General features: G+C 44.6%; 1 protein-coding gene across 1 annotated transcript in view; it reads left to right on the top strand.

The window, feature by feature from the left end:
• DGKI (diacylglycerol kinase iota) overlaps nt 1-24,714 on the top strand; it is a 239,832-nt gene that overhangs the window by 183,549 nt on the left and 31,569 nt on the right. Inside the window, exons 25-28 of the mRNA XM_026657521.1 lie at nt 1,307-1,347; nt 2,910-3,037; nt 3,476-3,601; nt 23,687-23,712. Coding sequence (XP_026513306.1) covers nt 1,307-1,347; nt 2,910-3,037; nt 3,476-3,601; nt 23,687-23,712 — 321 coding nt within the window. The remainder of the gene's footprint in view (nt 1-1,306; nt 1,348-2,909; nt 3,038-3,475; nt 3,602-23,686; nt 23,713-24,714) is intronic.

The following is a 24,714-nucleotide window of genomic DNA, read 5'->3' on the forward strand; positions in this document are numbered from 1 at the left end:
AGATCAGGCTCCAAAGCCCACTGCCATCCCTAGGCTTCAGAGCCGAACTCCAGCCCAAGCTGCAACACCTACGCAGCTGTTTTTAGTATGGTAGAGCAAGCCCAAGTCTGTTGAGCTGGGCTAGGAGGCTCGCTGCCATGGGCTGTGTAGATGCACCCCCCTCACCGGCTGTTCTTTTTGAAAGATAACAGTATGTTGTTCCTGGCCGTACTTTGCCCCCAGTATGGCTGCATCTGTTTATAGCAGGCCTTTGAAATTGCCTTTGAAGACAAGTGTTGTTGTTGTTGTTGTTGGTTTTGGTTCATTTTTGGTCTTTTTGGATTTCAACTTTCCTCTGCAATGTTGAAAATTAAAACACAGCAGCAAAATGCTACTGCATAAAAACCCCAAAGTGAAACTGTCAAGTCTGTAGTTTCGTTGCCCAAAGTAAGTGCCATGCATAAGGTAAACAGATAGCACAGATGGTGAAAAACAATGTAGACAGTTCAAATGCTTTCAGTTTTAATAATCTAAGCTGCTTTCATAAATAGAACTTTTTTTCTTTTCACCTTTGCCATGAACAGACTGCAATTTTCTTGAATTTATTTTCAATTCAAAATTATTAGCCAATTATTTGATCTGCAGCTTGTTCACAAGCATTTGATTTATTTGATATAAAAAATTGAGCTGATATGGTTGGAAACACAAATCATGTTTTTTTTTTTGGTCCCTGAATGAAAGGCAACTCGTTGTATTAGGTTTCTGGTATGATTGTCTCTTATTACAAATCTGAAATTCACTTTCCATACTTTTGCATTATTTTGCTAAAATTTGCTGTTTTAAAGAATATTCCTGCCAATAAAATCATTTGCTGGAAATGTTAGCAGAAAGTGGGGGGAAACAAGAGCAGATTTGAATGTGGTCAGAACAAATAAATTGTTTAGCAGTATCTGCTGAGCACTATTAACAACGCAGGGATAGACTTTTACTTGCCTCCTTTGTAGAGTGTTTTGAGATCTACTGATGAAAAACACTATATAAAAGCTGTGATATTATTATTATAAAATATATTAAACTTCACAGTGAGCCTTAAAGTTCACTTCATGTGTGTGATATTTTTTGTGATTGGATTTTTTAATAAAGTACCGTGACCTTTGTTTTGTTAAACTCTGCCTTTAAAATCTCCACATTAGTCCTCATGAAAAGCTGGCATGACTCCTCTAGTTGTCTTTACTCAAGGGCTGAATTTACTCCAATCTACACTGTAGATTCAGTTTTGCTCAGAGCTCTTTCTTTAACACAGCTCTGCTGTTTCCCTTTCTTGCAGCAACTTCTGCTGATCGTTTTTACCGCATTGACAGATCTCAGGTAAATTTCCATCCATTTACTGTTTCTATAGATCTTTTTAAAGCATTGTCAGATACAGCTTAAAATGAATTATCTGTATTTGTTCCTGTGTGTCTTAAAGTTCTGCTGATGCCTCATGAAAAACTGAAATATATTTTGGGCCAGATCCTCAGCTGGTGTAAATTGACATAGCTCTACTGAAGTTAGTGACAATTTATACCCACTGAAGATCTGCCCTTCTATCTACAAGCAATTTGATGTTAAAATAGTTTTCTCCATTCTTCTTCTTCTTTATCCTCTATTTCTAAGGACATATGTGTGCAAACAGAATATTTATCAGTTTATCTTCTGCGGTTTATAACAAACCTGAAAACCTAATCTTCTGTGTATGACATTGGATAGCTGTGGAACTTACGATGTTATAAATTGCGAATTATGATTAGAGCTGTATAAAATGCGCATAAAGAAACAGAAAACAATTATCAAACTCCACTGGTTTCAGGTTTTATTTCCAAATTGAGTGTGAGAATAATTTATGACCCTGGACTTAGTTTTTAATCAGGTTGGGCCAGTTAATGGTTTTGCATCACAATCATGCAACTGTAACACACTGGGCAGGTGTGTCTTTGTGCTTCTTCTGGACCATGTGAAAAAGTCTCCTAAGTCTGCTACTGTCTCCAAGTTGATGGAGATGGTCCTGTAGCTTGTGCAGTAGAGGATTATGCTTGTAGACCAGAGGTCCCAGCTTCAATTGCTGTGAATCATCTGAGAAGAGATGTCTTTACACAAGTTGCTAATTTGACAAATAGCCAGGTGTCTGCTTGGATGAGGTTTTACTTTAAAGTTTGGAGAACCTGAAACTTACAAGCAGAGTGAAGTAAAATGTTGGCTTGAACCTCTAGGGATGTGATCCTACTGACTTTTGCACAGCTTTCGTTATGAAGCTATAAATGCTCTTTGGTTTGCTCTCTCCCTCCTCCCCCCGTCTCTTTGGGGTTGAAAGTGAGGATCCATGATCTTTCCACTGAGCACAGGATTGCAGATTTACTCTCCCTCACACTCACATTGAACTTCCCAGAATGGTAAAGGGGTGGGGATTTCTGAACCGTCTTCTATGTCTCCAAGGAATTGGAAGGAGAGGGACAGTGATAATGGAGATGCAACCCCCCACTAACTAACTAACTAACTAGGCACAAAAGAAATAAAATGGCTTGGTAGAGTCCCACCAAGCTCTGAAATGTTCTTCTGTGCCAAGGAAGGTCAGTTCTGGCTTTCCGGGCAGCCCTCAATCCTGAACACTGGCAGGAGTGTCTAGCCACAAATGTCAGTGTCAGTAGTCTCTGTGGATCTTTCAGTTGTCTATTGGGAGGTGTTGCTCAGTTGTTGGTGGAACGTAGAATAGAGACCAATGGAGACAAGGTGGAACCAGCCTTGTAAACATTGTTACGGAATTGATACTTGCTGCAGATGGAGGGGGAAATCCTTCAGGATGGGCCAATTTTCACCTAGCTTTCTAATAGCCAGTTTGGCCTCCTGACAGATTGCTGGTGACTCATTATTGACTCTCTGTCTCATTCTAAAAGGAACATTTGCACTTTGTGACGGAAATTTCTCAGGACGAGATTTTTATCCTGGACCCAGAGCTGGTGATATCACAGCAGGTGGGGACGCCGCCGGGAATGCCTGATCTGGTAGTGGAGCAGGCCTCTGGGTAAGTACTTCCTTTCCCAGGCTGGGCTCTGGCCTTTGCAGCTTTTCCAGGAGTGGGCTCTTCCCTTCCTGCACTCCGACAGTAGGAAGAGGAAAAGGCAGATATTAAAGTAAGGAGTTGGGTAAACAGATCCATTGATCAAATTACAAACTCTTTCTCTATGGGGCTTAGGTTCAGATACTGGTACATGGAGTCTTAAATTGACCTGTGAACCTAGGAGTTACAATGAAGTGTCTCCATTTCCCCTTGTCGTGTTGATGGCTCAATATATGCTCACACTGAAGTAAACCCCACACTCACTTCTCCCAATGAGCTATGTAGGGTTAATCCAGCTAGAAAAGTACTGCAAATGAATGAGTATAAGGGAGCTTCAAACTGGAGAGTGAAAAGCAGTCTCTGTGGAATTCATCTCTTTCTCTTTCTTCCTTGTGTTTTTAGAATATCGGATCGGTGGAACCCTGCAGTCCGAAAGCGGATGCTGAGTGACAGTGGCCTTGGCAAGATTTCCCCGCACTACGAGGTACCTGACAAACAAAAGGACGCCAGCCAGACACACATGCTGCAGTAAGAGCCCTCTGCATTTCTCTGCTTGATGCTGCACCGTCACCATCAGGACTGACAACTTTTAATTGGTCTTTTAAAATGTAGTGGGTTACAGTGACAGGATGAAATGGAATCTTTCTTTTTTCCCCCCACTTCTTCCTTCTGCTTCATCCTCTTTCTCTGTCTGTTGCTTTTCCTTTCCTTTCTTTCTCCAGCTTTCAGTCTTCCATAGTCTTAAAAACATTGGTCCAGATTTCCAAAAGTGAGTAGTGATTTTGGATATGTCAAATTTTGGGCTGCAAAACTGGAGGCATCTTAAAGGGTCCTGGTTTTCAGAACAAGCTGAATGCTCAACCTCTGAAAAAAGCCCCCTTTAAGGTGCGCCAGGTTGATCACCCCAAAATGGAGGCTCGCCAAATCACTAGTCATTTTGAAAATATAGGCCACAGCTTCCAAGGGATCAGAGCCAAGGTTAGCATTTTGGGGCAGGCCTGTTAGACAACTTTTTGCTGTCCCACTTCCACAATGTAACAGCTTCCTATCCACCATGATCATACCATGATGTTCAGGGCCAGTTTAAGGATTTGGGGAGGGTCAATGAGATGATTCTTTAGGCTACACCGCAGACTTAATTGACGCTCATTACATAAAAGGTGTGTATTTGCCTGTGCATGTATCTTTCATTTTCCCCACCCTCTCCACTTTTTTCAGAAGTAGAGCCCAGCTGCTTGTTCCTGTTGGTTGAGATTTTTCAAACACGAATGAAGGGATTTAGACACACAACTCCCATTGAAACTTAAATGGGAGGAGGCTTGCTGAATTCCTTTGTTCGTTCTGGAATTCTCACCTTTTTACTATAGCAACTGATTTAGATTGATTTACATCAATTCTCCTTTACATTTCCAGTTACTCGCAATCGGGGGGGGGGGAGGGAAGAGGAGAGGGGGAGAAAAGCCAGGTCTGCCTGAGGAAAGAGCAATTATATATACAGATCACACGGACCTTGTTATAGCCTGACTTTTAGTTAATTCCTGTCCCTTAGATCAATTATATGTGTACATGTGAAAAGGGACTGCCACAGTGTCCATTGGTTAGTACTCTGCCCTGTCAGATTTTGGTTCAGTTCTTGGCCTTGATCTTGTGCTCCCCAGAATGATAGGGACTGTGAATATTGCAGAGGGAAAACTAAACAGCTTGGGAGAGTCTGCAGTTTTCCCCAGGCCAGAATGTAGGGCCTTAAACTTGGGGCATGTGAAGCGGAAAGAAATTAGAATGATGTAATGTAAACCCTGGCCAAGTGGAATAAAGGTAATTAGGTGGGAAAAATGTTCTGACTGCTGTGAGGACAGATTTTGTTTAAAGTGATGTGTAAAGAAATATTTGCATAGATACAACAATGGTGTTTTTCAGAGGGATTCATTTATTGCAGGTACAGCTGGTCGTGCTGCCTATCGTTAAGGTTACCCGATACTTCCAATTATAGAACCCTGTGTTCAGTGGCTTAGAACTTTGTCAAAGTTTAACTGTTTGGGCTGGAATTTTCCATAACAAGAGTCTGTCTCAAATTAATTTTTTTTTTGAAAGTTTCAACTAAAACAGTTCAGCTGTTTCCGAGAATGGGGAAGATTAGGGGAAAGTACTTTGTTTTGCCTGTTTTTACAGAAAATCTTACAACTGTTTCATTGAGACGCTCTAGCTTTGGATCAGGGACTTGAAATTTAGTCAGCCTGGTTCCAGAGATTTGCCTTTTGCCATTTCCATGAAAATGCACTCAAATATGGCCACCTTATAAACCTCTGGAAAATTTTCATACATGCTCAGTAGAGACTTGTTAGAGTCTGGCAGCTACATTATCTGAAGATTCTGGCCATACTGAGCATGCTTCAATGCAGGGATGCAGAGCAGGACTTTTCCTGTGATTGCTACTCCTGGTGGGAGTAGGGGCATTGCAATACCAGGCATAAAGAACTTAGAGCCGGGAGACTGTCCTGTGCTCTGAATGCTTCTGCTGCTTACATCCAGGCAGTGAGGAGGAGAAGGCTAGAAAGCAGAAGAGTGAGAAATGGTGGAAGCAGGGGGATCACGTTTCAGGAACTGGAAGGGGGTGGAGCAGAGGAGTCAGGGGTTAGGAGCTGGTAGTGGGTGGGAGAGTATATTGTCACAGAGAGGGAGGGAGCAGGAGCAAAAGGATGGAGATGATGGATAGGAGCAGAATGGGCGGGGAAGGAGCCAATGTGTGAGGCTAGATAGGAATAGAAGGGGAAAGGAAGAAGGAGCCTGGGTGGGTGGATAAGAGCAGAGTGGGCCAGAGATAGGCTAGGGTTACAGGGTCAGAAGGTTCCGTAACCACTAGAGAACCCTCTCTCCAGAACCTGGAATTACATTACATGGTCACATACAATTTCCCCTGCTTTATTCAGTGTACAGGATGGAGCTGTTGTAGCGAGAAATCAGGATTGTGTAGTGAAGGACAACAGTTGTCTGCAGGACCCCCAAATTAGTGGGCACTTTTGACAATTTTGGTCTTAAACTCTCTGGGCCTGTGTTCACCAGCCGTAAAATGAGCCTGACTCCCCTCCCGGTTACTGTGCTAAGGTTTTAGCGATCAGTCCTTTCTACTCCTAAGCATTGGCCACAGACAGCTCTTCCATATCAAGGGGTAGGGAGAAAGGGAGCAGGGGAAAAACTTGAAATATCATTAATCAGATGCCATCTGAAAATAAACTCACGTGAAGCTCACTTAATTAAAAACAAAAGGGTAATTAATTTTCTCTAACAAAGACCCCTGCCGAGGAACCATTAAAATCAAATCTCTTTCCCTCCAAGGGCTTAAGAGTAGGATCAGTGCCAAGCACTGTAATTATTTTCACATTCTCTCTCTGTAGATCTTTTCATTCGGATTGGAGAGACTTAAGGCATCTCTTTGTTTACATATCTTGTCTTTTCAACTGTCCCTGCATTTTCAAAAAGGCTGACAGCATTTTAAAGGGTGGTATATGGACACTCCAAACAGCCGTCAGCCATACTCCTCCTGGCTGTGGTCTGCTCTCATGATCTAAGACAAGTCTGCCCAGGTCAGTGCTTGAAAAAGAGACCTCCAAGGAAACCCAGAGCACTGCAGAAAATGGCACTGGTGAATCAGCTGAAGGCACTCTTTCCTCCTCCAGAGCGAGTGCTGGACCAATGCCCTAGTATGGTGCTAAGGGATAGTGTGCTGTGTAGCTGGAGGTGTTGTACCGTATTGCTGAGGAGATGTAAAACATGGCCTCTGATCACTTGTAGCTATTAAAAGATCTGATGGAACTTCATGCAAGACACGAGGTATCCCCTGTATTCTGTACATTTTCCTCTTTGGGTAGTTGGGTTCTGGCTTGCTAAAATTCTTCCTGAAGTTACATTTGAAACAGGGTTTTCTGAATGAATAAACTCTATGTTCTGTTGAGAGAGCTGAGCTGGAGAAATGCTCTGCCTATGGGGTGGAAGGATGGGGAGCGGGCTTGATCCTGCAATGTGCTGAACACCTGCCTCAGTCTGGCAAAGCACATAATTAGGTGCTTAACTTTAAGCACATCAGCTGTCTCTTTGAAGTAATTGCTTTTCATCTGATCAAATGCTTCTCAGCAGTCCTTGGCTGGACATACAATAGGATGTGGGAGACAACCAAAACAAGGGATGTCACTTCATCCCCACCTCCTAACTCCAAAACCACCTCTGAGCTGCCAGTTGTCATTAGTAAGAGCTGGATTTCGGCATGCTCTCCTGAAACCTGTGCCTCTGTGGGTCCATGAAGACTGTCTGTGGAATGCAGAGGTGATGTGCTTGTTCTCTGGCAGCAGAGCAATGTGAGGAATGGATTCAAAGTATTTGCTGGGTCATTAGAGCATTACCTGCTGGTCTGTCATCAGGGAACATTCATGGCTATTTACTTAAACCTTCAGGCCACAGGATGGCTACCCTATTCCAGGGATGGCCAAACCCACTGACTCTCCGAGCCACATACAGTAATTTTCAGAAGTTCTAGAGCCGGGCGCACCTGCCAGGGCTCGGGGCTTCTGCCCCACTCCTGCTGAAGGCCCAAGCCCTGGCAGGCGCCTCCCACAGGGCTGAATCTCTGAGACATCCCCCTCCCCACTGCAGGGCAGAAGCCCCGAGCTCCCCCTGCCCCTCCCCCCAGTCTGGTAGGTGGAGAATGGGAAAGAGGTGTGGGGGGCTCCGTGAGCTGCACTTTAACTGTAAAAGAGCCGAGTCATAGTTTGGCCACCCCTGCCATATTAGCTGCTGCAGGTGAGGAAAAAAAAGACAGTGTTGAAAAGGGAAGCTGTGAACTGTAACCAGTACTTGATGGAGGTTGGCAATACGCTGAATGAAAGAACCTCTAAACCAAACTCCTTCATCTTCAGTCCCCTGGAAAGAGTAATAGCAACATGTCTAACATCTACCCAGCTGTAATGGCATTGTGTGTCCAGAGCTGTTAGATGTGTTATCTGAGTAAAGTGCATGGCTCGTGAAGGGTGGGAGAAGGTTGGCCAGCACACCATCTGGTTAAGTTATACAGAAGAAGAAAAATGCCTACAGGGGCTTGAAGATGGCAGCAACACTTCACAATAAGTGGACATTAATTAGCCAGTAATATCACCAGCCACTCCTTTATGAGGCAATAATAGAGTTCCCGAGGGGGAGAAAAAGGAGGCTGGAGGTCAAGTGCTTTATCACAACCAAAGGAATTGGATCATTGCTAAGGAAATCAGAGTGGCAGTACAGATGTTACAAAGATTTTTTAAAAGAAATTGTGTGTAGCACAAGGTGAGAGAATCATCAGGGAAGTGAATTTAGATGTGAAAAGGGAGAGAAATGTTCATGCAGTGACAGGATTATGAAAATGTAAAGAGGCCATGTGCAGTTTGAAAATGTGTGGTGCAAGCTGCTAGTGATGAGTGCAACTGAGGAGGTCCAGAGGTTTGCTTTGGATAAGCATTTAAAACTTCACTATGCTTCTTACTTTTGGAAAACTGAGCATGAAATGTCATAAAACTCGTTCCCAAATACATCCAAATAGTTTGTCTGGTAGTATTTCAGCACCACACACTAAAAGGTTTGTTTGGTTCAGATTCTGTTTAAGCTCTGGGTGCAAATTTGAGGATTGAGTGGGATATTCTTATTTTATCCAAGCAGTTTACTCACCCCTAGAAACCAATTTTCCAGGCCTGTTTAAGATCATAGACATGTATTTGTGAGTGTAGTCACGGCTTTCAACCCAATCACGTTTGGAGGGTGACACACACAAATTCAACCTGTCACCCACTCACCCACATATACTTTCTCTTGTAAAATGTAATTTAAGAGCAACAGCATGATGAAATGGAATTTCTCCCTCCCTCCCTCTCTCTCTGCTTCTCCCTTCTACTTCATCCTCTTTTTCCATCTATTGGTCTTCTCTTTCTTTCTCTTGCATTGCCCTCCACTCTTAACAAGATAGCTTGTAAGGGACCACTTTCATTACCCTAATGTGGCATATGAGGAAGGCTTACATTTTAGCATCTTTCCCAAGATGACCAAGGAGGGGAAGGGAGAGAGATTAAAAGGTGTATTGGTGTATTCTCCACTGCATTCAAACACAGTTGGTTTTCTTGGGTCTCCATTCTGAAGGTAGTTCTACTCGGAAGCAGAATTCTGCCTGGCCTTATTTTTCTTGGATAGTTTTATGTACCGTGAAACAACGGAAATCAGAGACAGTCCCAGCACTACTTGAATGGAATTTCAGAAGTTTCACTGTAAACCTTCAAAGAAGGCTTATAGACTGAGAAATAATAGCAAGGCTTTACAAGAATTGTTGAATATTTGGCTAAATACAATGGTATAAAATAATCTATTCTTCCATTGTGATCCTTATGTTTGCAAAATCAAAGCCTTGGTAGAAGTTGCCAGAATCAATCTGATGTTTTCTTGTGTACTCATTTCACTAAAGAAATAAATATATATATAAAAAGTATTTCCCCCTGTACAGTAAACTATGTATAAGAACAATCCTCATACTGCAGGTAGATGTCTCTGGATAAAAGGGACCACTCCTCAGGGAAACTCGGTCTCTTTGCACTTTGACTGCACAAAGAAGTATGGTTTCTGGACTCCCTCTCAGCTTGTTGTGCTGCTTCTCAGGAGGCTGCAGCCCATAGGATTTCAGGAGTTTCTTAATGGCAGCTGCTGCAGCTATCTGTGTCTGATACTCTGTGATGCTGATTTCAGTGTCCAATTCTTGTAAAAATTTCCTGGAAAAAATGCCTGTTGCTTCTGCTACTATTTACAAAGCTTACCCCAAGATGAGTGGGGAAAGCACATGATAAATGTGTTGATCCAGAATTCTACCTCAAAAGAGGCATGATAACAAATGTGTCTGGACTGCTTTGGTCACTCACTTACAGGCCAGTTTTGAGGAAGACACGACAGGAATAACCAGTCAGAACTCAGGATTCTGAAAGGCTCAGAGTTAGCTCAGCCATCCTCCTGCTGTCTTGTAGTGAGCACTGGGTGCATGAAGATCATGGTGTTGCCTTCTGGCGACGTAGAACTGAGAAAACAGAAAATGCCACGGCACAAATTCATTCTCGCAACACAGACTGTGGCATCAACCACCAGTGATGTACGTCATGGTATACCTTATTGGATACAAGAGAGCTCTGCCCAGCAGGGGTTCTGAGGCATCAGCCAGTATAAACTTTTAGGAGCTTTTACTGGCCCTTTGTCCCTAGTGAGTGACTTGAGTCTGTGAAATGAGCAGAAAGATATCACAGATGCTGCAGAAAGCACTCAAGTTAATCACTTGTGTGCCCTAGAAATGGGTGAGCCTTTGGCATCACCTGTCAGTACAGTGCCAGGGTCTTGACTTATCTAATCAGGACTGGCATTTAGAGAAATCATTTTTTTGACTTAACAGAGTAAAATTTCCATGAAAGTAATTGAGACCCAGTATATATGGAGCCCCGCATCATCATTTTGACAGTCCTTTTCCAGCAATAACTGAACTTTAAATCAGTCTTGTGCCACCTCTTCTGCTGTTAATAAATGTGGTTAAAAAGGAAATTAAAGTGTCTTTTTCATTTGCATAGACACAAACCTATTTGCATAAAAGATTGCTAGACAAATTATGTTTGTTTTTTTCCTCTGGAATTAGGTCTTCTGCCTCCTGCTGTTTAGGGACTGAGGTCCTAAGGGGTTGTAATGAAAGCTGCTGGATCTGACAAGACTATCTGTGTTTCTGGCCCTTCAGTATATGATGGAAATACAGTGTATTCTGTATACTGTGAAATATAATATTTCCCACCATCCCTACTTCTAAGCCGGAGTGAAAGTAATATTAAATTCTTACTGGTACGGGGCTGTCTCTAGCCCCCGGAAGGGGCAGGGCCTTGGGCGGAAGGGGCAGGGCTGGGGGTCAGCCTCCCCCAGCCAGCCCATCCGCGCTGCCTGGCCCCTGCTGCCCGGGGCTCCGGCGGTGATTTAAAAGGGCTCGGGGCTCCAGTGGCTGCCACGGTAGCGGTGGCAGCAGCTGGAAGCCCTGGGCCCTTTTAAATCGCCAGCCCTGGGGCAGCTGCCCCTTTCCCCCCCGTCCCATCGGCAGCCAGGGGAGGGGCAAAAGGGGCAGTGATGTTAAAGTGCCACGGCAGCGCTTTAACATCGTTGCCCTTTTTGCCCCCTTTTGCCTCCCCCATCCCTACTGGCAGGGCCGCCGACGGGGAAGGGGCAGCGACGTAGGAGGGTCCTTTGCCATGGCAGTGCTTTAACATCGCTGACCCTTCCTCCCTCCCCCTCCGGTTGGCGGCCCTGCCATAGCGGCAGAGCCATCGATGGGGGAGGCAAAAGAGGCAGCGACGTTAAAGCACTGCTGCAGCAGCACTTTAACGTGGGCTGCGTACAGGCCAGTACCGGCTTCTTACCGGTACGCCATACCGGCCCGTACCGGCCCACTTTCACCCCTCTTCTAAGTGAATACTTTAGACAGAGTGGAACCCCAGAACAGATTTGGCATGGATTTTAGTTTCCTCTTCTCCCTCTTCCTGATCCTGGAAATGAAGGCTCTTCATGATTTTGTAAAATCCCAGCACCTGATGTGCAGTTGAGGAAACTTGCCCTGCTAACAAATTGTTTTGGCAGATAGTGAAACGCAAAGCACACCCACACATCATGAGACTACAAATTGACTTCTTTAGAGAGATCTCATGGCTGACTGGCATCTTGCTCTCTGAAAGGGAAGTACAAACAACCCAGCCTCCAACCTCTCCCTGGAGCTGATTTCCAAGGAACAGAACAAATGCATGATTGGCTAAGGACTCCATGGCCCTGGTGCAGAGACAGCTTGTTGCAATTTGGTTTTAAAATCCCCTCCAAATATTGTCAGCAGATAAGGGAGAGAAAATGAGTTTTCTGAGTGGAATGTAAGTTTTTGTTGGAATGAGTTTAAAAGATGAAAAATCTGTGTTGACAGAGATGAGATAGCAGGGTGCATCTGTTTTCTCCACATGGCTTGCCAGAGAAGCCACAAATCTTCCTCCCTATCTCTGGCTAATTGTCCAGGCCAGAGTAGAATAGATGACTTACCTTGCGCTCGCTCTCTCTCGCTCTCTCTCTCCTCATCCTTTTTTCCTTTCAAGCTCTTTCCTGTGAAGTGAAGGAGATGCGTCTGTGACAGAGAATAATATAACTCTATAGCAGGGAAGGCAGGGGAACAAATGGGAATATCAGCTTTAGTGCAACATCTTTCTATTTCGTTGGCTAAGAGAAAATGACCTTTGGGAATTTGACCTTAAGGGATTACTGCTGCCCTAAGGCAAGTGGTAAACTGCATTGTTAAGGGAAAGGGACGGGAGGCCGTTATGATGGTAACATTACTACTGCTTGAATATCCCTTTCTCCTAATGCTGGGTACTCTCGGGAGTGGAAATAGCATCCTTAGCGCTCCAGAGGATACTGGCAGCCAGCAAAAGGGAAATCTATCTGGGTTTAACAGGGTGGGCTAGGATTATGCGATGAGAAGAAATCCATTGCTCACCTAGGTCTGTGTATACAGTTAGTTCTCTTTGCTTCAAGCTTCATTAGAAAGACAGAGTGAAGGAAATTCTTACCCTTTGATGCCCAAGGTTTCCTCTCCACTTGAACATAACAGTGCACGTCTTTCAAAGCTGCACAGGAAATTAGCCTTGCCGTCTTATCTTAAAAAGAAGAAGAAGAAAAAACAGTTAAGCCAAGATGGAAAAGGTCTGATGTCCTGGTTTACCCAGCAATACACAGGCAAGCCTGCTCACAGTCCTCTGTCCATGCGCTGTGTCCCTGCCATAAGGACCCACCATCTGTTGGGAGACGAGACCACTTCCTAATCTGCTTTCATTCAGTACCAAGCGGGCTGTAAAGTTTCAGCATGTGCTCACACATGTACACGGCAACATACATACACAAACTCTTACACACAGACACACACACTGAACACTCACAGGCACGTACCATCATGTGCCCACAGATTCTATTTTATGATAGCAAGTTAACGTTTTCATCTAGTGGCTGTTTTGACTGATATGATGTTTGAAAAGGGGTAGACAAAGCTAGGCAGTGTCATTGCTACCTCATTGTAGAGGCTGGGAGAACCGATAGCTGCTGGGAACCACCTCGCAAATGCTGAGTAAAGGGGCTGTAAAAGCAAAGTCTCTGGCTCAGGAAATGAGGATGACAGCCGTAGGACCCCTTCATAAACTCTGGCATTGGGGGTAGGGGGAAAGGGCTGTTGAGGGTATGGCTGTGCTGCGCTGGGCATGTCAGGGTGGGTGGGGGGGGGCGGAAGCATATGTCATTGCTCAGATTCTGGGCAGTCTTGTTGCCTATAGGCAGGCAGGGATAGATTGGGTCGAAATTATGCTGGGGGCTGCTTCAGCACCCGGAGCAGCCCAGAATTAGGAGGGTGCAAAAGTGGTTTAAACAGAGGCGCTAACTTTCTAATTTCCCGGAGGTGCTCTACCCCTGTTCTGCCCCAGGCCCTGCCCCCACCCACCCCTTCCCTCAAGGCCCCACCTGCCCCGCCTCTTCCCATCCCTGCCCTGTCCCACCACACCTCTCCCTGCCCCGCCCACTCCCGCCCTGCCTCTTCCCGCCCTGTTCCACTTTATCCCCCAAGCACGCCCCACCCTCACTCTGCCTCATCCTACCCCCTGCTCTTCCTCACCCAGTACCTCCTGCATCCTGCTGAACAGCTGATCACCGGTGGGAGGGAGGCGGTGGGGGAGACGAAGGAGGAGCTGATTAGCGGGACCGCCGGTGGGTGCCGAGCACCCACTATTATTTTCCTGTGGGTGCTCAAGCACCCACTGAGTCAGCGCCTGTGGGTTGAAAGCCTCCTTAACCCCAGCCTCCTGGACTGTAATTCTGTGTTGTGCCCCTTAAAGGACTCACCCAAACCGCTAAACATTATGTGGTTCATTCTCCATTAGTTAGTCCACAGCAGTATTGTGCAAAATTCAGCAGTTTTACTTTGCTTTGGGTTTAGATGACCCTTCATTTCTTTTTCAATGTGGATGTGACATGTGCCATGGCCAACGTTTATTTAAAAGTATGTCTAAAGCTATTTGGGGGTCCCTGGGTCTAGCAACTTATTTAGATACCAAAATGTGGATCTAAGACCCCAACGTTAGGCACCTGTTTTTGAAAATCTTGGAGTGGTGGGGGTAATTTGTTTTTATCTAAGCTTGCAGCACATTATCCCATTGATCTGTTCCAAAGCAGCTTTCCGACCTTCTTGATGGCTTTGCAGTTACCAAACAATTCTTTTCTGGGCCAAATCAAAAGCTTATGGTGGTGACAGAAGGTTATCTGGGCAGAGGGGGTGCTACCCCTTTGAGGGTCCTAAGCAGGAGTATCCCCCCCCCCCAAAACACATACTAAAACTTAATAGGAGCCCCTTTTTGCTGCTCAGGGCCCTAAGCAATTGCTTAGTCTGCTTATGCCTAGCGCCGGCTCTGGAAAAGGTTATTCACATAACACCCTTAGTCATGCAAGAGAATCCAATGAATTTACCACCAGATTGATCGCTGCCTTTTCTCAGCTTCCCAGAGCAAGCTGAGTAACCTATATACCCTTCATCTCTTCCTTGCCCCCTCCTCGTGGTTTTGAATGGCTAGCAGAACTCTTCGGCCTTATGTTCCCACTAGTGTGTCATTCCGCCTGCATATGGGACTGAACCATATTCTCCCACTAGAGTTACCTCCCCATCAGCCGCCTCTTTTCTCCCTGCCCCTTGTCTCCCACCACTGTCAATGACTCATCGGTCAGATCAGTGAGAATTGTAACAACCATTGAAGTCAATGGGTATCTTTCCACTGCTTTCAATGGGGCTTTGGATCAGGCCCAGACTGAACAGATGTTTCACCTTCCCTCTTTTAGAACACGTCTTGATTAGGACCGGAGCAGCCGGGTGAATAATGTGAAGGGAAGAACCTCACATAGCTCTGTATTGATCCTGCTAGTCATTTGGGTAGATCCTTCCTTTCAAAAGGAGCTGCATCAGGGTCTTCCTCAGCCAACAGCATAAAACTGAAGGAAGTGTAGGTGTACAAGGTACTCAGAGGAATCTTTCCCCTCCTGGCCTCGGGAAACTATCTGCTTTGGATAGTATTCCCCTCTTTTTCAGAGGGTAGCTTATGAAGCTGTTTCAGCCTGTTTCTTTTAAAGCAATGTTAAGTGTTGCTTTCTATCCTTGCATCTTTCTCCTGGCCTTTCCCTGTTTGATTACCGTTGAATGGAAACGCCCCTACTCCCCTAGATGGCAGTAAAACTTCAAGTACTGTATAGCCGGTTTGTTCCGCACTCTTCCCTCCATCCTGTTCAGTTTGCAAAATCATTATAGTGGGGAGAGAAATAAAACAAATTGCAAGAGTTAAAAAGTGAGATAGCAGTGGAAAAGATATGAAACAATATGAAGGGCACAAATGCTCTGGAGAAACAGAGAAATACTCTGGAGCTGCACTTATTTTCATGAGACATTTCCACTAAGCAGCATTGGGCTGGGTTAGGGTGACCAGATGTCCCGATTTTATAGGGACAGTCCTGATTTTGGGGTCTTTTTCTTATATAGGCTCCTATTACCCCCCACCCATTGTCCCGATTTTTCACACTTGCTGACTGGTCACCCTAGGGTGGGTTCTTGCATGTTAGGTTGCCTGCAAACAGTTCAATTCAATGACTGCATGTGCAGATGGAGACAGAAGTGAAAGGAGGGAAGGGAAATACTCCCCAAAATTAGATCACTACATTTAATAAGTAGCATTGAGCTATCTGTATTGAATGAATGTCTGCAAATTGGTAAATAATTGTACCATTCTTCATTTGAATGGGATCAGGGCCGGCTCTGGCTTTTTTGCCGCCCCAAACAAACAAACAAACAAAAACCCGCGGCGCGGCCGGAGCGGCGAAGCAAAAAACAAAAGCACAAAAAAACTGTGGAGGGCGGCCGGAACCAGGGTGCAGGGTGACTCCCTGCGCTGCAGACGTGCCCCGGGCAGCGGAGTGCGCGCCCCGGCTAGTGGGGGGGAGGGGGTGGGAGCGGGGGAGAGAGAGAGAAGGGGGGCGGCCAGGGCTTCCTTCAGCGGGGCGCTCGCCACGCAGCCTCTCCCGCCACGCTGCCTGCCAGGAGGGCTCCACGCCGCTTTGGTCAGCGGGCAGGGAAGGTAGCGGGCTGCCCTGCCGGGCTTGCTGCAGACCTGGCACCGGCTGGGGCAGACGGAGTGCGCAGCCCGCTCCCAGCAGGGCGCTCCCCTCCTCCGCGCTGCCGTCCCCTACAGGGCGGCTGGAGCGGCGAACCAAAAAGAAAAAAAACCTGCGGGGCTGCCGGAGCGGCAAAGCGCAAAAAAAAAACAAAAAAAACCCTGCGGGGCGGCCGGAGCAGCAAAGCAAAAAAAAAAACAAAACAAAAAAACCCTGCAGGGCGGCCGGAGCAGCGAAGCAAAAAAAATAAAATAAAAAGGATTGGAAAGAAGCCACCCCTTAGAATCTGCCACCCCAAGCACGAGCTTGCTTGGCTGGTGACTGGAGCTGGCCCTGATGGGATTTTGTTTGATGCATGGAGCTTTGTTGATCAGGAGTTTTCTTTATTTGCTGCTTTAATCAATATTGCCATTATCTTAGAGAAATAGATTAAAGGAACGAAGGAAAGACAGACAGATGGACTGATTAGCTTCTGAGAAAGTGCAGTGGAAGTGCTCCAGCAGATTCCTAGCTTCTCACAGCAAAGGCACCGTAGAGAGTAGATGTAGGTGAAATGTGCTGCATGTGGGGAAACTCACAATTACTCTGGTTCCAATATTTCCCACCAGTTCCTATTGCAGGAATAATTTTGGTGACAGTCTGACCAATATCTCTAGTTCAGTTCCACCTTTCCCAGTAGGAGGTGCTGCATGGAATGGAAGATTGTGCAGCTTCTCCAGCCTGACTGTCTCCCATCAGGAGGTGAGGTATAGCACACTGGAAGTGCTGGCTATGGGAGCTCACAGCTACTCCAGTCCCAGACTGTATCAGTGACAGGTGCAGGTGCCAGGGTGTGGGGGAGCTCGCACATTGAATAATGTTTAATATGTTAAAGCTTCTCTTTGATTAAAACTGAGGTCTACGTAAATTAGTTTAAATCAGGAAGGTGATTTACAGTTCTAAAGATGTATACAAAAACATAAAATGAATGGGAACAGATTTAGTCTAAAGCCTCCCCTCTTTCCCCTCCCGCTCCAACTACCTTTGGTTACTGGCAAAATTAGAGTGAGTTAGCAAGTTTTCAGCATTACATCATTTAAGTAGAGAAAAGTGTGTGTGCAGGGGAGATCATAGGAAAACAATGTAAGTGCTGCACACAGGTTGCTATTTGGCCTTTAAATTGTAAGTGGTTTGTTTTAAGTAGCCCTGGTGCAAATGGTTTCGGTTGCAGGTTTATTGATAAAAATAGCTGTTTTTCATCAGCTCGAGGTTTGTTTCTCTAGGGGCTTTAGTCTTCAAGAAAAAGGTACCCATTTACTGGAATTTTGTTAGAATTTACCTGTAGGAGATTGGCTGGGTTTCTCTAGGTTCTCAAGCCCCTGTAGACAGAGCTCTACATCACAACACTCCCCATTTTCCCTTCTTACAAATAAGTGTTCCCTTCCCTAGCCCTCCGGTGCTGAATAAACCTCAAGCCCTCAGATTGAAAAGAGCGTTTGGAAATAGCTGCTGTAAGTGCTTCGCTGATAGTGGTATGTTTGCATGATGCCGAAGGTGCCCTGGCCATATTGGAGATTAATCCTATGAGAGGGCCTGATCCAAAGCCCAGTGGAGAGACTCCAATGAGCTTTGGATCATACCCTTAATCCCTGGGCCCTGATGCTATGTTGCAGGCAGGTGAACACCATGCTTGTCATGGCACAGGCTGTTTAATTTCCTGGAGGTGTCTATTATGATGACTAACAGTTTTTTTTAAAATGATTATTATTCAGGTCTTTTTAATGCGCTGCTAAATCTCTGTCTAGCTTGCTGTGATAGTGATCGTACGGGGTACATTTAAATATATATACATGCAAAATGTGCACTTGTGCTTCCAAAAGGGATAATTGTGTAGTCAACTCACAGTTTCTCCTTGCATTTTGGTAATTGCAAGTGCAATTACCCATTCGGGGGCATGCTGTCCCCTGTGCAGTACAGAGGGGAACTCAACTGTCGGAGACTCATTAAAAGGAGAATGCAATGTGTGGAAAGAAAAGGAGGCTACATGATAGCACCACCACTCTTCTTCCCACACCCCTAGTGTAGCCATCTTTGTCCCCTCCATAACTAACACGTCAGAGCGTTGCTCTGCACAAACACGGATGTGGCAAGCGAGGGAGGGGGAGAGGTGTCAGAGAAATAGGCTCTCCAAGTGGAATCTCTATCAAGGTGGTGGCACTTACATTACAGTTGGCATCACTAGTTATTGCTATCCTGGAAATAAGCAACTATAGGCATTGTCTTCCTATTCGTTTTTGGTGTATGTAAATTCCATTAAAATGGTGGTGTTACTACACGGTATCCCTTTGGGGCTGCACTTTGACAATTTAATCCTGATCTGTATCCTTCAGAAAAGCTGCAGTTACATCCCTATCCGGCTGGAAATCAAGGGCCAAATTCTCTGTTGAATTTCCCAGAATTCACCAGCTTTTTCAGCTTTTGGGTAGCCAACTAGTGACAGAAATGTAGGACTAAGGCCCACTTTGTTGGTACTACAGAGGGGAAGTAGGGTGGAGTGGAAATATCAAGATCTGTGGGTCACGGTTCTGTTAGTCCTGCAGTTCTTGCTTGTCCACGAGAACTGGCTGTCCTGCCTTCTGGCTAGTTGTTTTGCTGCTGGTCCCATCTCCAGCAACGTAATGATACAGTAAAGCTCAACAAAGGCCAAACAAGGTCTGATGTTTCTTTTCCACACTTGTGGATGGAAAGGGACCCCTGCCTTTGGCACAACTAATTTAGGCAAATAGTTTTGAAGATGTAACCAGTTTTGGAGACTATGGCTCAGATTATTCTCCCATAAAAATATGCCCTCATTTTTGGCACCTGCACTAGCTACAGGTTCAAATCCTACCAATTACATCACTAAATTATTGATTTGCACCCACATTAGATTTGCACCCACATAGCTTTCTTAATGGTAGGATTTATGCCTGCGAAAAAAGAGAGGCCAGGCTGCCATTCTGGTCTTATAGGTGCACTGTGGATGTTGGCAGGCATTGGATAAACAATGGTGTGTACAGAACTGTAATTGCTAGCTAAACCTCTGCCTGGTACAGTACTGCTATATTGCCATTAATTTGCATTGGCTTTCATTCTGGCTGGAGGTAGTTTACAGTGACATAGCACAGTTCTGGACATCAGGTGGAGAATTGTTTTTTAGTGATGGGCCCAACTCAAAGGGCTTAGTTTGGTTAAGCCCTTAGATGCTTTTGTGAACCTATCAATGCCTTCCCCTGCCTCCTTTTCCATGCATCAGACCCTTCTTCCCTACTCCAAACTTTAAGATCTTTTCTCCTTCCACCCAGCTCCCTTCCTTTATCTCCAACTCCCTTCCCCTGAATGCTTAAAGCCACCTTTATGATAATATTTTTATGGAGGTGAGGGAGGAGGTCTGGGGCTTGGCAATCCTCTGGGGGGCTTTGTTCGAATATTACACACACCTTCCCTGTGTCAGAGGTTTGTTCATATAAGTGATATAAGTGATAAGTTCATATTGTCAATGGATTGTTCATATAAGTGATTCCCAGAGCAGCCACAGAATTCACCAGATTTGAGGACAAAAGTGATCCGAACTGTTACAGGAGTTCTGTATCTGCATATATGCAAATAGTTAATAGATAAGGTGCTACAAAATGGTGCTCAAGAATATGTAGCATAGTTCCTGTGTTTTGTAGGACCAATAACTGCAAATGGTTTCCTCTGGTAGCTCTTTTCATCAGCTGTTAACACCAAAAATATCTCCAGACCTGCTCCGAGCCTATGATGGATTTAATCAAAGACAGGTGGCCAGTTGGGGGTAAGGGAGAGAGAAGGGGACAGCACTTACATGAACTTCCTCAAATCTCAGCTAAGTTCAGGTTATGGTGCTGGAGGTTTTGAAAAAAAGTTTGGGTTGGTTCTAGGGACGGAGGAAAGAAGAACACTGCAATGGGACCCTATATTTTGTGGAGGATGAAATAAAGCCTGCTTTGCCTGTCAAGACACACATAGTCTGGTCTTTGTTTTCCTAGGTATACTAGAAAAGATCTCTCCTCCTCACCTACCCACCAATAACTCTGTTAAACAGCAGATATTCACTAAATATTTTGCTGCTTTTCTGTTTTGCTGTCCTGGACAGCTGCCTTGTCTGCCCTGTATTGTAAAGCAATCCTTGCTCATAAGAATGAATTAATGAAGATCTTGTTTCATGCAAGCTGTATACACCCATGCTTTTGCTCAGAGTCACTGGCTGTAGGGCAACTAACTTCTTTGCATCAGGGACACTCTTCTGTCTTCTCTCTTTCCCTTTTAATGCAATCAGGCTCTGTGAGTTGCAGCTTGATTCTTTAGCTCTTCATATTTTGTTCATTTTAATAGAATCTGGCTCATGCAGCAGCTGCGCTGCATCAGTCAGCTGGTGTTAAGCAGCTGTATAGCCAGTGGATCCAGCCAGTTGAGAATTCCTCCAACATGGAAAAATCCTTTGGTGGCAAAGTACCATGGCATTTTCTATGTCACAACCCTACCCAGTCCCCAGTGCAGGGGGTGTGGCCAGAAAATGGCTGCATCTGACTGATTCCCAGCCCCTATTGGCTCTGGGGCAACTGGGCATAACTTAAAGCAGCCATTAGGCTTAAGGCCACCTTTGATTCCTTCCTTTCTCCAGTCCTGTGATGAGCATAGTTTGGTTGGACCAGATGTTCTGGCAGAGAGTGACTAAGCATTTGACAATTTAGGATGGATTTTCCAAAGTGCTTGGTATTGGCCTAACTCAGCTCCCAGTAAAGGCACTGGTGAAATGCCATTGGTTTTAGTGGGAGCAAAGTTAGGCCAATGCTGAAAATCCCAGCCTTAAACTATATAGACTGCAGGGAACGAAACAATGCTAAAAGAGACCAAACTCCCCACACTCTTTACAAAAAACAAACAACCTCACCTACAAAAAACAACCCTTCTGCAGCAGATCAAGTGAAAATAATAATAATAATTAATAATATCTCATATATTGCTTTTCATCCATAGATCTCCAAGCGCTTTTCAGAGCTGCACACATATCACCGTTAGTTTTAAAAATGATAAATACAAGTCTTGTGCTTGCTAGAGTGGTCTCCTGCTGTGTATGTGTGTATGTGCATTCTCTCTTGTTTTCTGTATTTTTTTCCTTGTGGGTGCTTTAGAGATAATAGCATATGTCTTCCCAGGTGTAATCTAACTGAATTATAGGATAGTGTGTCCTATTCTGTACTGTTGCTCTGCATAAGGAAAGTGATAAAATGGTGTGACTAAGAAATAAACAAAAAGAATAAATGCCTCAGATTGGGTGAAACCACTTCGGCAGGTGAGGTGTCAAGATAAAACAGCTGAGAATTCTGATGAAGGTCCTATCTGTAAATATTTGCTTGGTTATATCTTTCTAAAGAGAGAGCGGAATTGCACCTCTTGGTATCTGCCATCCTACATCACTTAGCCTTCTATGTTTGCAGAATTTTATACCTTACTGGGGGCATGTGGGAAGAAGGGAATACACTGTGAAAGGGACAATTACTGCTTAATGCTGTGGGGCAGTTAAAATGTTTAATATTTTGGATGCTATCCTCTGGGTTACCTACAATCTTGCCATGTTGCATGGAAATTATTGTAATGGCAGGATATACCAGCCTGCTTGGCTGAAGAGGACATGGCTAGGATGTTTCAGCAGCAGTCAGAGTGTTTAACAGTAGCAGCAGGTTGATTAATTCTGATCTTTACAGATACACTGGATATGGGCATGGTCATAATCTTCATTAGGCAATCTGTTTTTTTCCTTTATTTTCTCTAATTGAGTGTAACTCTTTCCTCTCTTTCCCTGCAAAGCTCTTCTTTTTAAAAAGTAAAAAACAAACCTCATTAGGGAAGTTTCCTTCTTTCCTCTCCATCTTCCATGTTTGCACCTACATATATGCCTATCTGATTCTGATTCGGATGCCCTATAGTTATAGGAGATCGTGACTCCTCCCTCGATTTCTTTATTCCTCTGAATTCAAAGCTTGTAACCCTTCTATCCCCACTTGTTACGCTCACACACATACTCTTTTTGCTCCTGGTATGTTTTCTGTTCCCCCACCCCCTCCCATGAGATGCTTTTTTGACTCCAGCTTTGATCACTTTGCCTGCAATGCTGACATTTGTTTAATCTTGCTAATCTGTCATGTTTGTGCATCAGTGTAAAATTAAACTATGCCAGAAAGAAAACAGAAGCCTTGCCATGCTAGCAGCTAGCTCTTGTGTTATCTTGGCAGCAAGAATGTGCATTTACTTTAAAGTCATCTTGTAGGAATGGCTCAGGTGATGGCCTGACCCACAGTACGCTGCCAAACTGAGTTTAAATAGCCAAAGCACGGCCAAAATTTTTTGCACTTGGCTAACCCCAGCCCTGCTGCCCCGTGCTAATATGTTGGGAGAAAAATGAAGTACAGTACTTTGCATTAATTTGTGTGCTATTTTTTATTTTTGATCACAGGTGATGGAGGGTAAGATCTTCAGCTGGTGTACAATGGGATAGTTCTGCTAATGTAAGGCAAGCTATCCTAATGTACACCAGCTGAGGACCTGACTAGCTGACCACACTTCGTACCTCGTCACTCTTGGAATGTTTTCAAACCTTTCAGTCAGTGGTTGTATATCCCCTCAATCCCCAGAACCCTGCCATTGAGTTGTATTATACGATAGTTAAATGTATCCAAAGTTTCAGCAGATATATTTCAAAGGCTCTTTATTATCTAAACTTTTATACATTGCTCCTGTTAAAATGCTCCCATCTTCTGTGACTTACTGCTAGTGCTTTTACACTATCCCCTGCTAGGAGAATCTGGGGCTGTACATTCTGAGAGTTCTTCTGCAGCCATTACTCTTCCATTAGTCCCTCTAGCAACCCGACTTGGGCAGCTCTCCAAACAGCCAGCACTCCTTCACAATTCCCTGCAGTGACACCTGGTGCGATTGGGAAACTACTTCCTCACCATGACCATTATTCCTCAGATATTTCCAACCCTGACACCTGCTTGGAGGTCCCGAGACTTCCCCCATAGTTAGACCCTACAGAAACTCTTGCTAATGTCTGAAGTAGCTATGAGCTGCCTCACAACCAGCCCAGCACTGTGGTACTATTCCATAAGACTGTTCTGGCTGGAAGGCCTTGCTCCTGAAATAGCTTTGAGAGCTCCCTTCTTGTCATCACTCTTACAGACATTCTTACTGAGAGGAGCTGGGATTGGAATATCTCAGCTCCCTCATATCCAACACGCCTGCACCATTTTCTAGGGTGACACCGAACCCTGTCTGCAGCCTTTTCATCATACAAAAGATTGACTGATCTTTATTGTTTTCTTCCAGGCCACCCGTCTCTTCAGAAGATCAAGGTAAGATCCTGTTTTATTGATATTGATGAAGGATTAAAAATGGAACAGAAGACCAGTTAGGAAGCTGTGTTTGATAATCCCTGTGATGGAGAATAGCAACCTTGCAAAGAAAACACTTTGATGTTCATATTATTTCATCTGTGACTTCAAATTCATATCGGTTAAAGTTCAATGTAGTAAAAGCCAAGTCTGTGTTTAGGTTTTTACCCCAAATTCTGCAAAATGAATTTTGCTCAACTAAACTTGAGGCACTAAAAGCATTTGCAGTGTGATTCATGTACCTCATCACCACTGGGGCTCAGCCTGGGGAAGAAATGTACACACTCAAAAGAGTTTTCATGGGTTAGGTGATGCTAAACTATTATGACTGTTAGGGGAGAGGCAGCATACACTAGAAGGTGAAGAGAATGAGTACATTTGGTTTTTGCTTTCAAGCTAGTTTGGACTACCACTAAAACCAGTTTGGTGGTCTTGTATGTTTGTTCTGTCAGAATACCTATGGATTTTAGCACAATTGATGGTTTCCACATGTAAGAATCCAAGGTTAGTTGCAGGTGAAGATACATTCATTAATAGAGTTGCATGGGAACCCAGGACTGGAATAAGGGGATGTTGCAGGTCAGAAATGAAGTGCATTGGCAGAGCTGCATGGGAGATCAGGAATGGAACAGAAAGAAGTGTTACAGGCTAGGAATTAAGTTCATTGGTAACTTGTGGGGTTACAGGAATAATGTCAGTTAGCACCAACTACTGGATTCTAGCCAGTGCTGCCTGAAAAAGAACTGTATTGTTTATTAGTTAAATTAATTGATTGAAGACTGATTCTCAGATACATAAGGGCTTCTTTACACAGTTCTGACAGTGTAAAGGGCCCTTGAAGTGGGAATAAATTACCAGTGCCAGATTCATGAAAAGGGGCCTTAATCTAAATAAGAATCAGGCTGTCTGTGTGTTTGTAGTTCTATTTTAAGCCAGTACTAAACAATATGGAGATGGAACTTC

The sequence above is a fragment of the Terrapene carolina genome, unplaced genomic scaffold (assembly GCF_002925995.2).
Source record: "Terrapene carolina triunguis isolate 2854851 unplaced genomic scaffold, T_m_triunguis-2.0 Scaffold247, whole genome shotgun sequence".
In the NCBI taxonomy this organism is placed as follows: domain Eukaryota; kingdom Metazoa; phylum Chordata; order Testudines; family Emydidae; genus Terrapene; species Terrapene triunguis.